Source organism: Mustela putorius, unplaced genomic scaffold, assembly GCF_011764305.1.
Source record: "Mustela putorius furo isolate JIRA1106 unplaced genomic scaffold, ASM1176430v1.1 tig00003901_pilon_pilon_pilon, whole genome shotgun sequence".
NCBI classification, from domain to species: Eukaryota; Metazoa; Chordata; class Mammalia; order Carnivora; family Mustelidae; genus Mustela; species Mustela putorius.
In genome coordinates this window covers 4,228,877-4,242,194 of record NW_025422049.1, presented here as the reverse complement: position 1 = coordinate 4,242,194, position 13,318 = coordinate 4,228,877, and the positions used below count along the sequence as shown (strand labels likewise).

General features: G+C 40.6%; 1 protein-coding gene across 1 annotated transcript in view; it reads right to left on the bottom strand.

Moving 5' to 3' along the window:
- TENM1 (teneurin transmembrane protein 1) overlaps positions 1 to 13,318 on the bottom strand; it is a 797,330-nt gene that overhangs the window by 127,652 nt on the left and 656,360 nt on the right. Inside the window, exons 19-20 of the mRNA XM_045068252.1 lie at positions 11,945 to 12,206; positions 9,416 to 9,683 (exon numbers count right to left, since the gene is read on the bottom strand). Of these exons, the coding sequence (XP_044924187.1) occupies positions 9,416 to 9,683; positions 11,945 to 12,206 (530 nt within the window). The remainder of the gene's footprint in view (positions 1 to 9,415; positions 9,684 to 11,944; positions 12,207 to 13,318) is intronic.

Here is a 13,318-nt window from a genome sequence, read left to right as displayed (position 1 = left end):
CCCCTAGCTGCTCTGTTTGAGCCTCACTGTGTAGTAGTGAACCCAGAACATGGATGACCTAGAGGCCACCAAGGCAGGATGATGTTCTGGCTCACACTCACATTTGTGATGGCCTCTGTGTACCTGGGCACAGCTCTCCTCTCCCTTGGGGGCATGTCATTCCATTTCATAGGCAAGGCTAAGGGGTCTGCTTTAGCCTCCAGCTTTGTTCATTTATTTGTTCAGTCATTCAACCAATGTGCAATATTTAATGGGGATCTCTTATTAGGAACTGGAACTATGAGGATGAAGAACACAGAACAAGACAAGACTTCCTCCTGTCACTGCCTCTCCCCCCGGCCACATGGAGCTCACATTCTAGTGGGAGGACGAAATATAAAAACCACACACACACACACACAGAGTGATAAATGTTATGACGGGAAAATGAAGTGTATTAGTAATGAGTATAACAAGAGAATTTAAGGTGGAATGGTGAAACAAGGAAAAGCCTCTTTATGCAGAAGGGGGTTTATCTTACGAAGTATAGGGAAGAACATTCTAGAGAGAGCAGCATGTGTGCAAGGCCTTGAGGCTTGGTATCTCTGGGAGATTTAAAAAAGGTCAGGGTGCCTAGAGGGTGGGTTTCTCTCGAGTGTATCAAAAGCCAATGAAGAACAAACCCTTCCTCTTCCCAGTGTGAAATAAAACAGAACATTACTATCTTCTTGCAGTACTTAGGCATTTTTCTTGGGAGAGGTTTTAGGAAATAGAGTCACCTTGAAAATAGACTGGTTATCTTTTAAAACAATGTGATTGATTAAAAGGGATACAATGGCATAATAGAAAGAAGGGGGCTGTTATTTAATAACTCAGCAAACCTTCACTGAGCTGCTCTATGTGCCATGCAGGTGATGGGCTGAGCACTGCAGATACAGTGGATATTACCCAGGGTAGGATAATTTGTCATTTGAGAGAGGCCAGACCCTGAAGGGTTACCTATCTTTTGGAACTTTCATCCACAACCCCTTTAATAACTATCACAAAAATAATATCGCCTTACAATAGTTAAATACATTTTTGTGTATATTACCTAAATGGAAGACTCACAAAAACCTATGAAGAAGATACATTTACTCCCATTTTATAGATGTGATGAGAGTCAGAGAGGTAGTGTGACTAGTTCAAGGTCATCTGGCTAGTAAATGGCAGTGACTCATCAGCAAGTGCTTCTTTCCGCTATGCTAGATTACAGTTATAAAGGGCAAGACCCATGGTTCAGAAGTGCTAAATAAATAATTTTTTAATTTACTCTGAGTTAAAGAGATAAGGATTGGAAGGAGGCCGGGCCTAGCCTTGAAGGAAAAGTACCCTGTGTTCTGGTTGGCCCAAAGTAGCATCCAGTTATGTTGTTGTCTTGATGTAATTATGAACAGCTTCCCAAGCATCAAAAATACCTGGTTTGAATAATAAATTATATGGTCACCCAATCTTGGAGAGATATCTCCATCCTGCTCTGGTATGGGTTGGTAGAGGGGACTAGAAGGCAAGAACAATTATAAATGCTACCTTGGAAAATAGGACCTATGGTTTGGAAAATCATCCAAAGATTCTGTCTCTTGACTATGTCATCTTACCAATGGCTTTCAAATTCTTATGCCTGAAAGTTATTTGTGACCCAGCATATACATGGGGAGACACACACACACACACACACACACACACACACGCGCGCGTATAATCGAAGCCAAGTTTTCTAGAACAACGTTCTCCTAATAGCTTTACATTCTGGTATTTTCTATTCTATTCACTTTTGTTCTATGCCATTCCATTCTGTTCCATTTTGTTCCATGAAAAAAATACTGGTCGGAGCAGTGGCACAGTGGGTGGCACAGTGGATTAAGCCTCTGCCTTTGGCTCAGGTCATGATCTCTGGGTCCTGGGATTGAGCCTTGCATCGAGTTCTCTGCTTATCGGGGAGCCTGCTTCCCCATCTCTCTGGCTGCCTGTCTCTCTGTCTACTTGTGATCTCTCTCTCTGTCAAATAAATAAATAAAATCCTAAAAAAAAAATTACTGGTCAACTCACCAGAGAGATTTCATAATCTACTAATGGGCGTGCCTAGCAGTTTGAAATGGGCATGGACCATTGCTTACCAGGATATCAGCGTCATTTAAAAATCCTGGTAGGCTCCAGGCACGCTTACTTCTGGAGGTCCTATCTCACATCTTGTCAAACGTATTAAAATGGATACAACCCACAACACATACCCTGCATTAAACATATTTCATATGCAAGTGTGAAAATTGAGAAGCAATTGACAAGCTGACATAATGCTTCATTTTGTAGACATGTATTTAAACATTTATTAATGTTGATTTTCTGGTTTTCTTTTCATATTTTGGTGCCAATATACTTATTTTTCAGGTTGCAAACATTTTCACCGGTCCTTGAAAAACTCATATCCTTGGTGCTCTGCCTATAAAGCTGAATGGATAAAACAGCCCTGCTCTCAGTTAACGATTATGAATTCATGAGTGGAGCGAAATGATGAAAGATTATTATCTCTGCTAGCTTCTTTGACAGAAAGCCACTGGGGCGTTGAATTGGGTGCTCGGTAAGGTGGGTTGGTCAATTTAGGGAAAGGAGGCCTCAGGGAGAGGCGTGCAGAACTCAGGACTGGGAGATCCGAGTTTGAATCCCTGCTCTGGAGAGGACTTTAGGCAAGTCACTTGCTCTTTCTGAACCTCAGTTTCCCCCTCTGCAAAACGAGGATCATATTCACTGCCCTATGCCTATAAGGCAGGAATGTTATAAGGATTAAAATGAGATCATGTACGTGAGAGTACTTCGCAAATTGTAAAGCACTACCTATTTATTATTAAAATATTCAGTGGCTGAGATTTTTGTGGCTGCCCAGCCTGCGTAGGTTTTACTGAAGGGAAATTTATGAACACTAAAGCATCGTTCTCGGCGATGTTTTGTGTGCACAAAGCAACCGTAGCTTAGTACCTATTACTATTAATGTTCCCTTGTTTCTCTCTAACACAATTTAGACAGACTCCTATGCACCGTGAACCTTTAGGAAGTCTAGTTCTCTCTGAAACACCACTCTTTCTTGCCAAACTACTGTATTAAATAATTATGCAATTGTTGTTGCCAATAACCTTGAAAAAAATAGAATTCTTTATTGCAGTGCTACTAAAGGCGATGGCTGATTTTCTGAACTTCCAGGACTTCAAACCGCTGCGATTTAATTTAATTAAAATGAAGACCGGGCAGAATGCATTATTACATATTGATAATGTATGCGGACCCAGGCAGACATAGGGAATTATTTTGACAAAATTCATATAATGGATGCAGATCAGAGCCCCCGAACAAGCCAGTTTGTCAAATTAAATAAGCCATCTCTAGAATTTTAACAGCTCTGTGAACTTAACAATAATGATTTTTTTACACTGTTTTGCAAGAGGCAGAGTTGGGAAAGAAACTAAATAATATACAATGATTTCCAGACATCATACCTTATTTAGAACTAGAGAATCAAGTACTAGGGCCAAATTATTTCAAATGCACAGATGGAGTTTTTTAGCAGTGGAGTCTTATCTGCGTATCCGACAACAAAATCTTTAAGCCGGATGAACTAGAGATTCTGGTATTTGTACTGCAACCCTGGGGGTGATTTTACTCTTCTTCTACTTGATCAATATTGTACTTGGATTAATCAATCTTATCAGTTGTCATTGATACTTTCCCAAGGAAGTAGTTCACACAATCTCTGTTGGTAATTTACTTACTCTGGTATTATCCCTCTACTTGCGAAAGCTGTTGCATTGCAAACAAAACAACCCCAAACCAAAACCAAAACCAAAACCAAACAAAACAAAAACCGGTGGGATACTGTAGGATCTCAGGCACTCCTTTCTCACTGTGGCTGTCCCTCAACCTTCTATTCTTCCTCTGAGACACCCTATCCTTTCAGAATGCCACCAATACCCCTAGCTGAGCTACGTGAGAAACAAGAGTCCTACATTCCAAACTAAGTGGGCCTTTCAGTTTAGATATTCACCATCACTTCAAATTCAGCTTGTTTAAAGCTGATCTCCTCTTTCTCCATCGCCCAGAAATAGGTGGGACAGAGGTTCATATTTAATGGGCTTGAAAAGGAAAGAAGAGTGGGAGAACTTTCCAGCCATAGTTTTAACCCAAATCCTTGCTATAACTGGGACTGTATAGGTCAAGGTTTGCCTCCTATTACTGTTGTAACAGATTACCACAAACATAGAGGCTTCAAATGAGACAGATTTATTATCTTACAGTTAAGGAGGTAAGAAGTCTGAAATGGGTCTCACTGTGCTAAAATCAAGGTGTCAGCAGGCTGATTCCTCCCAGAGGCTCTAAAGAAGAATCCATTTCCTTGCCTTCTGTAACTTCTAGAGGTCACCAGCATCCTTGTTGCTTGGCTCACTTCTCCCATCTTCAAGACCAGCAATATCTGACCCTGCTGTGCCTTTCTTCTATGGTTATACCTTCCTATGACTCTGACCTCCCTTTCTGACTCCATCTTCCACTTCTTCCAGGATAATCATCCCATCTCAAGGTCAGCTGATCATCCTTAATTCCTTTTGCAACCTTAATTCTCTGTTGCCATGTAGCATAATACATCCACAGATATCAGGGATGAACATCTTTGGGGGCGGTGGTCGTTATTCTGCATGCCAAAAGACTATACTAGGACTTCTGAATCTGAAGCAAACCTGAGAAATGACGTATATATAGCAACATTGTCAATATCTGGTGCAAAATGTAGTCTGTTTCTTCTCACATTAGTTAAGCGATTATAAAATATGGGCAGGAGTACAGCTAAATATTTTCTTCATGTTTCAGATTTAGTCATGTCCATTAAGGTACAAGCTCAGCAGCCACATACTTGATCCCTTTGTCTTCATTCATTTATGACCTGAACATTTATAGTCTGTTGTGTTCTTCAGGTGCTCACAATCCATCGGCAGAGAATTAGATTCTCCAACTTCATTCTACCACCTGCTCTAAAATTTTACCATTGTCAAATTCTCTTAGTCTTCATGGATATGGATATGGAGACTAGGTAGTAAGTAAAGATCCCTTTAACCATGATTATCAGGGACATTTCCTACAAGGTAAATATTCCATGACCCATTTTAGGCACATGCTTGAGATTATTTTGACTATTTGTTGGAGATCTTTGCCAGTGTTCTTTCTCTACCCTAAAAAATTATGTCCTTTACGTGCACATAAAATATTATGAGTAACACTTTTTTTTTCCTCTCTGGATATTTCTGAGTGCATCAATTTTCTTTTGCTTTTGTTACCGTTACTAGCCTTAAAAGTGAACCAACAACATATACTTTAGCATTTTAATTAAGGCCAATTTATAGTTAGAATGCTTCAGGAAGGTTTTTTTTTTTAAGATTATTTATTTATTTATTTGACAGAGAGATCACAAGTAGGCAGAGAGGCAGAGAGGAGGAAGCAGGCTCCCCGCTGAGCAGAGAGCCCAACGAGGGGTTTGATCCCAGGATCCTGGGATCATGGCCTGAGCCAAAGGCAGAGGCTTTAACCCACTGAGCCACCGAGGTGCCCCATTCTTCAGGAAGTTTTAACCAGGAATATCACTGTAGAAATAGAAAGTAAACCAATACCCATCGGCAAACAGTAGGAACAGAGGCTTCATCACTCGTGCGTATACTAGAAAGTCTTTGCTTTTCTTAGTGTTTTAGCTATTTATTCAATAATCCATGGGTATCTTAGAGGCTAAGTCATGAAGAGTGCTTAACTACAACAAGGAAGAAAATTTTAGAATCTTTAGCACTGGAGGTATTTAAAAGAAAGAGAAGTAACACATTTTATGCATAAAGTAAGGTTGATAAAATGATGCAGACACCATGGAAAACAGTTTGGTGAGTTTCTCAACAAGTCAAACAGAATTACCATATGATCTAACAGATCTATTCCTAGGTATATTTCCCCAAGAAGTGAAAAGAGATATTCAAAGAAATACTTGCATATGAATGTTCATAGCAGCACCACTCATGATATCTAAGAGGTGTAAAGCAGCCCAAATGTCCATCAGTTGATGAATGAACAAACAAAATGTGGTATCCATGCAACAGAATATTCTTAAGTCACAGAAAGGAATGAAGCACTGATACATGCTTTGACATGGATGAACTTTGGAAACACTATGCCAAGAGAAAGAAGCCAAATATGAAAGATGATATATTGTATGATTCTATTTGTTTGAAATATTCAAAAGAGGTAGATGCATAAAGACAAAAGGAGGCTGACGGTTGTCAGGGCCTGGAGAAGAGGGAGGAGTGAACAGTGACTGTTAGTGTGCGTGAGGTGCCACTTTGTGGGGTAATGCTGAGAATGTTCTGGAATTAGATATTGATGATAGTTGTATGACACTGTGAAAACACTAAAAATCACTTATTTGTATACTTTAAACAGGTGAAATTTGTGGTATGTGAATTATATCTCAATAAAACCATTATTTTAAAAAGTAAGGTTGAGGGGCGCCTGAGTGGCTCAGCGGGTTAAGCCGCTGCCTTTGGCTCAGGTCATGATCTCAGGGTCCTGGGATCGAGTCCCTCATCGGGCTCTCTGCTCAGCAGGGAGCCTGCTTCCTCCTTTCTCTCTCTTTCTGCCTGCCTCTCTGCCTACTTGTGATCTCTCTCTGTCAAATAAATAACTAAAATCCTAAAAAAAAAAAAAGTAAGGTTGAGCTGCATTTATGGGAACCCTGGCAAGAAATAGCTTCTAGACATTGTCTTGGTCAGCTCTTCATGAGAGTACTGGGTAAACTGCTAAGTGTCACAACTGAAGAAAAAACTAAAAACAAACAAACAAACAAAACTCAGTGAACCAGTAGGGGTTCTGTGGAGGGTAAATACGAAAGTAGAAAACAAAGCCCTATGGAGAAAAGTTAGTGGAATTTTGGGTTATCCTAGGGAAGCAAAATCCTTAGGATAGTATCCCAGAGAGAACATGAGGTTTGAGTGTGCAACAGTCCAGGTCCCTGCAGGAATCACACATCATATTCAAGTGTTCATGCAGAGAGTCAGATGAAGGGGCTCTTTACAGCAACACGAGCAGGGTGAAGGGAATCGACAAGGGCTGGTGACCCACTCAGGGACTGGCAACACTGAGAAGCTTCCCGGGTTTGCAGGGGCAAAGGGAGGGAATGATGATACAGAAGACCAGCGAGCCTGGGGATGTGGAGGAGGGGCTACCAGGCAGGAGACGCCATCTTCTAATGTAGTTGTTGCCAGAACTGCAATGAGGCAGGGCAAGGGGGAAGTACCCTGACCTCCTTCTCCTTCCACCCTGCAGTCTCCAGATGGTGCCACCTCTTGACCACTTCAAATGGGAAGCCAGAGAGTGAATGAGTCCAGGCATTGGGTTCCCTAGAAGCCAGACTCTCATAGCCCAGAGAAGGGTAGAGAAGAGATTTTGTGTGTGTGTGTGTGTGTGTGTGTGTGTGTGGCGCAAGAAGGGAAAATGGAGAATAACTGAGTGCTTGCCTGCTATACCCAGTTCCCTACTTAAAGAAGCTGAGACAAGAAATACCTACCTAGGTTCCAAGCTTTATACCTTGTGATCTCAATACTCCAGCCACCAACAGAACAGCAAAAACACTACCAGTGCTGAACATCTATTGAGTGCTTACTGTGAAGCACTTTACATTATTAACCTCATTTAATCCTCCTATTATAATAACTTATGAGCAGCATTCTCTTTATGATACCCATTTTATAGATGGAGAAACTGTGGCACCTGGGGATTAACTCATGGATCCAGTGTTTCATAGCTACTAAGTAGACAAGTGATGATTTGAACCCACAGAGGGAGTCTCGCACCAGAGTTGTTCTCTTAACCACTACAGTCATGGAAATAGGGATTGAGCAGAAGCCTGTATGGGAGAAGTGATGAGTTCAGGCATCAGTGTAGCTGAGTCACCATGGAGGGTGGCAGCGGACCCTGGTTGCAGAGGGGACAACTGGAGATGTTGTTAAGTTGACAGAGCAGATGCTGGCTTCCTAGAATTACAATGTATCTTCAGCAAGGCTGCAGTTTGCTGATACCTTTTCTTGTTCTTTCTTACTTTCCCATGTCTTTACAATAACTCCTCATTAACTGAGGAAATCTGAACCACTCTATGCTTCTTGCACTCTAATAAAGTCCAACTAAGATGAGTTAATTTTTTAAATATATGAGGATCTCTTGGGCAAAGAAGAGTCACTAGTCTTTGTTTCCCCCCTCTATTTGTTTTTCTCTGGAAAGACAGGGGGGAAATTGACACACCACAGTCTAAAAGATAAATGTCAGTTATATGGGAGTTATTCCATGATAGACACTTCCAAGGGAGGATATGAAAACATCTCCTCTGGAGACCTTTAAAAATAGTCTTCTCATCTGTCCAAGGGTGGTTTCCATGAAATACTGCCTGAAGGCACAAAAGTCAATGGCTCCCAACTGTGACTCCACGTGTCAGGTCCCTTAGACAGTTTTCACTGTCTTCTATAGGGTGAGAGGGCAAAAAAGACATTGCTGTCTGTCTCTCTCTGAGCATCAGTATTAGATTGCTTACTGTCATTTTTTGAGGACAGAGTATTCTCTTTTCTGATGTTAAGATATCCCTCTCCTTGATGAAATTATGGTAGTGGTAGGCGAGTAGTAGATTATAGTAGGTTTTTTTTCCCCTTTCTTTTTAAGATATTCTTGCTTGGCAAAATAAAAAGTTGGCAAATCTGTTTCAGTTAATTTTTTTAAATGTCATTTATCTGACAGAGTTAAATATCTGAGAACCATAGGCCCAAAGGACCTCTAAAGGTTCCTACTATCTCTAAGATCTAGGTTTTAAAGTCTTGAAATAACAGCAAATCAAAAGGACTAAGAAGGTGAGATGATTTTTTTTTTTTTGCATTTAGCCTATTGAAGTAACAAGTTAATGGAGTTTAACTATCTTAGACAGAAGAGATAATAAGTGGAGATGCCTATAAGTTAAAATTTTGTAGTTTCTAAGTGGAAATGACAGTCTAAATGTCAAACCCCAAAACATGGCCTAAAGAATGCCACACCAAAGGTCACAGTTAGAAGGCAATATTCAGCTCTGGAGACAGTTACAAGTCAGATAGTGTGTGACGCTTCTGGTACACAGCCATCCTGAGAGGAGAACTAAACTAGTTTTGAAGCAAAAATCTGTCAAAAGGGGACACTAAATAGGCTCAAAGAAAGTGGTCTGGATGAAAAAAATGCCTTAGATCCTTTAAATAAAAGAAAACCATAATGTTCTGGTACATAATTATTCCACATACAAATTAATATGCAACTAGTATTTTCTGTTTGGTGAACATAATGCTGTTATTTACAAAGAATTAGTTCAACATACCCAAAGCCTCTGCCAGGCCCCAAACCTTCTGTCCATAGATGTCGGTCTTATTCCAAGCAAATGTGTAGATGAGATTAATTGCAGCAGGAAACCACTTCTGTGTGAGCCGTCCTTCCACAGCCACCGTGAGGTGTACTTTTATCATTCCCACTGGAATGGTCGAATGCGTCAGAAGGATCCGGAGCAGGGTTTTATACCCAGGGGTGCGGCTGCTCAGGTAACTCAGCCTCACAAAGCTGGAAGGAATGGGAATCTCCTCCTGTACAACCTGAAAGACAAAAAGCCAGATGAGCTCTATCAGTGGTCATGGGTAGAGGACACTGCGTGCTTTCTAGTCTTAGAGACACACCAAAGGAGAGAGGCTAAAGGGATCCTGAGGTTGCCAAGGCAAGAATCTTGGGGAGGCTGTGTGGCCATAGGTTTTGTATTTTCCACTCAATCCACATGGGGACAAGACATGCAAGCAACCCTGAGGACTGTGCTCCTTTTTTCCCTGCCAGGAAAGACTGTGAAAAGAACAGTTTTAGTTTGTCAACAGTGTTCCAAAAATTGCTTAGTAGGAGTTGGAGAAGATCACACTGCTGAATGTCAAGCATTTCAGTGCTCTGTGCTGCACTGAGGGGTCTTTTTCTTATATACACATACAGAAAATCTTGTTTGGTGTATTAAGTCATATATCACAAAACCACTGCTATAATCCTGATTCAGGCCAGGCTCTCTAGGAGGAAGAACTCCAGAAACAGGCTCGGCAAAGTGATATTTTATGACAGAGATTATGGTTTCCCTAGAATTAATCTTTACTGAAGCCATCAAACCTGTCTTCTTTGGACCTTTAGAATGACCCTAAGGGTCAATTTTTTAATCAAATTTTGCTTACATATTTCTCTGTGCTTCGACCTACCAGTAGCTGGGAATAAGTTTTTCCAAGTTGGCACTTGTGACTGAGAAGCAAATAACTCCTATTAACTCTTATGCACATTTTACACTAAATGCTGGTCCCAGAATGAAACTACCACTTGGCTTCTTTAATTAATTGCTATTGCTTAGTTGTTTATTCGCACAGATGGAGTTAATCAACCAAAAGTGGTCACTAAAACTGAATCCTGTGTTCCATGACTTTGAATTTTCAGAACTCAGCCGAAGAAAGAGCCTATCCAATACTTTTAAGGTGACATGAATAGTGTGGATACTTTGTGTCCTCACTCATTTTTAGCTCAGAACCTTGTTCCTTTTCCAAACGAGTGCACATAGTAGGACAGGTTGTTAGACACATGGTATCTCATATTGTCCAGGATTTCTGGTCATTCTTTTTCTGGGGACATAAACTGTTTTTGTCCATTCTTTGCCTGATTTTCCTTCCTTTACATTAGCTCGTTGATACCCGAGCTGTCCAATGGCTTTGTCTTCTTAGATGACAGCAGAAGTACAACAGTGAAGGCCAGTGGGACACTTACCACCTTAGTACATCATTTCCCTATGGAAACATGCAATCCTAGAGGAGTCTGAAAACTTCTGTGCAGAAAGAGACCTGTACTTCCTAATGACAAATATACAGAGACTGGAGTACGTTCAATGCACTCATAAAATATGGTCTTGGTTTTTTCTTCCTTTCTAAGGAAAACCAGTGGAAAAGACAGGAGGGGAAACTCATTGGACTCCTTTTCCTGCACAGCACTATTTTTTGGGGGAGTCTTTCACAGGTGGTATCCTTTGGGCATTGCTAACAGCTGCTGGGAATGCTGTGATGGAAGAAAAAAAATTCAATCTCAAAATGTCCATTGACTTCCTCTTGATTATACCCCTTGAATTCTGGACCTGTGTGACTTGGGTCCATTTTGGTGGCTTCTGAATTTAACTATCATTAAATGTTTCTACAACATGATGAGGAAATTATACTATAGATGTTTGAATGGCTTAATATTGAAATGAAAATATTGAAGGCGCAATGAAGAAACATTCTCAGGAACTATAAAATACCAAGGTTCAAAAATACATCTTCCTCTAACCATAATGCTTGAATACCCAAAAGCAAAGCTTTAAACAAAACCCATACGACTGAAAACCACCTTTACCAAACACAGCTAACCAACAGGCATCATCATGACTTTTGAGAACAATGACAATGGATACAAACTAGACAATGGAAGAAAACTACATTTCTTAAGGAGCTTTAATTTCAGGACCAAAAACTTGTCCCACCTCATTGATTATACTGTTATCACTATTGAGCTAGCTAGCTAGCTTTGTTCTTAGAGCACAGTGTTCATTAGGTCAAGGTTTGGGGTTTAATTCTCAAGACAGCTAGTTCATCTTGCTTTGTTCTATGGCCATAGATAGCACCCTATAGCCCTGGCCAATCACTTTGCAAATGTGTGCCAGAGAGATTATATTTGAAGGCCTCTCTTGATAAATGAAGGGCAGCCTATTACAGGGCTGGCAGAAGTACCAGGAAAAGTAATCCAGCCATTTTATGCCACGAACCACTCCTTAATACTATGATTTCATGCATCTAAAGGCCAATGTACCCACCTGCAGCTCAGGAACAATAGTTCCCCTCTCTGGGCAGGACCCTCCAAATGATGTGAGTGGTGAAGGAAGCACAATAGGGTTTGGGCTGATAAAGTTGGAGATGTCACAGGATGGTGGATCTGATACAACCCTCTGCATGGTTACTTTCTCTACCACAATGAACTGATTCCAAGGCAACCAGAGTGTCCTCTTCTCAGACAGGAAAGGTGATCGATCAAAGATTAAGATGACAGAAATACCACCAATGGCTACAAGGTCAAAGCTGAGAAGGAAAAACAGAAGACAGTTTCAACCAAATGAACAACCAAAATAAAGTTCAAGTTAAAAAATACGTAATTTGTTATGCTCCACAAATAAGTGAAACCATATGATAATTGACTCTCTCTGCTTGACTTATTTCACTCAGCATAATCTCTTCCAGTCCAGAAGGACATGGGGAGTTAGAGAGGAGAAGGGAGTTGAGGGAAATTGGAAGGGGAGGTGAACCATGAGAGACTATGGACTCTGAAAAACAATCTGAGGGTTTTGAAGGGGTGGGGGGTGGGAGGTCGGGGTACCAAGTGGTGGGTATTATAGAGGGCACGGATTGCATGGAGCCCTGGGTGTGGTGCAAAAATAATGAATACTTTTATGCTGAAAATAAAAAATAAATTTAAAAAAATTTAAAAAATACGTAATTTTAGTGCACTTTCTTTCCTTTGGGGCTCAACTCCACCCATTCATATTTCTGTTTTTATAAATTCCTTCTAGCTAAATATATGGATGACTTCTTTTCACTATCCAGTAGACTTCTGAGGAAAAACTCCATATCACCAGTTGATGTTCACCCCGAATTTGTAAATCAATTTTAATACTATCTTAAACAAAATCACTGCATGTATTTCTGCAAAGCTGTAACTTACCACTTAACATTCAGCAGCATCTTTAATATAATACATTATTCATCCTCAAAAAAATTACTATAATATAACTCAAGAAAAGTAAAGAGCCAAAAGGTTAACTATCTTGTTCAGAATCACAAACATAGTGTCAAAATCTGGCGGTGTCTTTGAGACGGGATTCGGAGAAAGATAGCAGCAGAGGAAAGCTTTTCAGTGAAATTTGCTTGAACAATACCATGCCTGAACCCTCCACATCTGCCGGCCCACTTCGCCTCCTGATTCTACTTGAAGTCTACATTTAGGATTTCTGGGTCTGTCTAGAATGCCCCTTGGATTCCTTTTGTAAGACAGCCTGTAATGGACCCTATCCATCTCCGCTGACAACAGCTTCCCTATCTCTGACAAAGCAAGACTACCTCTCCTGTAAGCCAATTCTGTCCATCACTTGATGTGGTACTTGACATTACTCTTGCGTTGGAGCATAACAGACTTA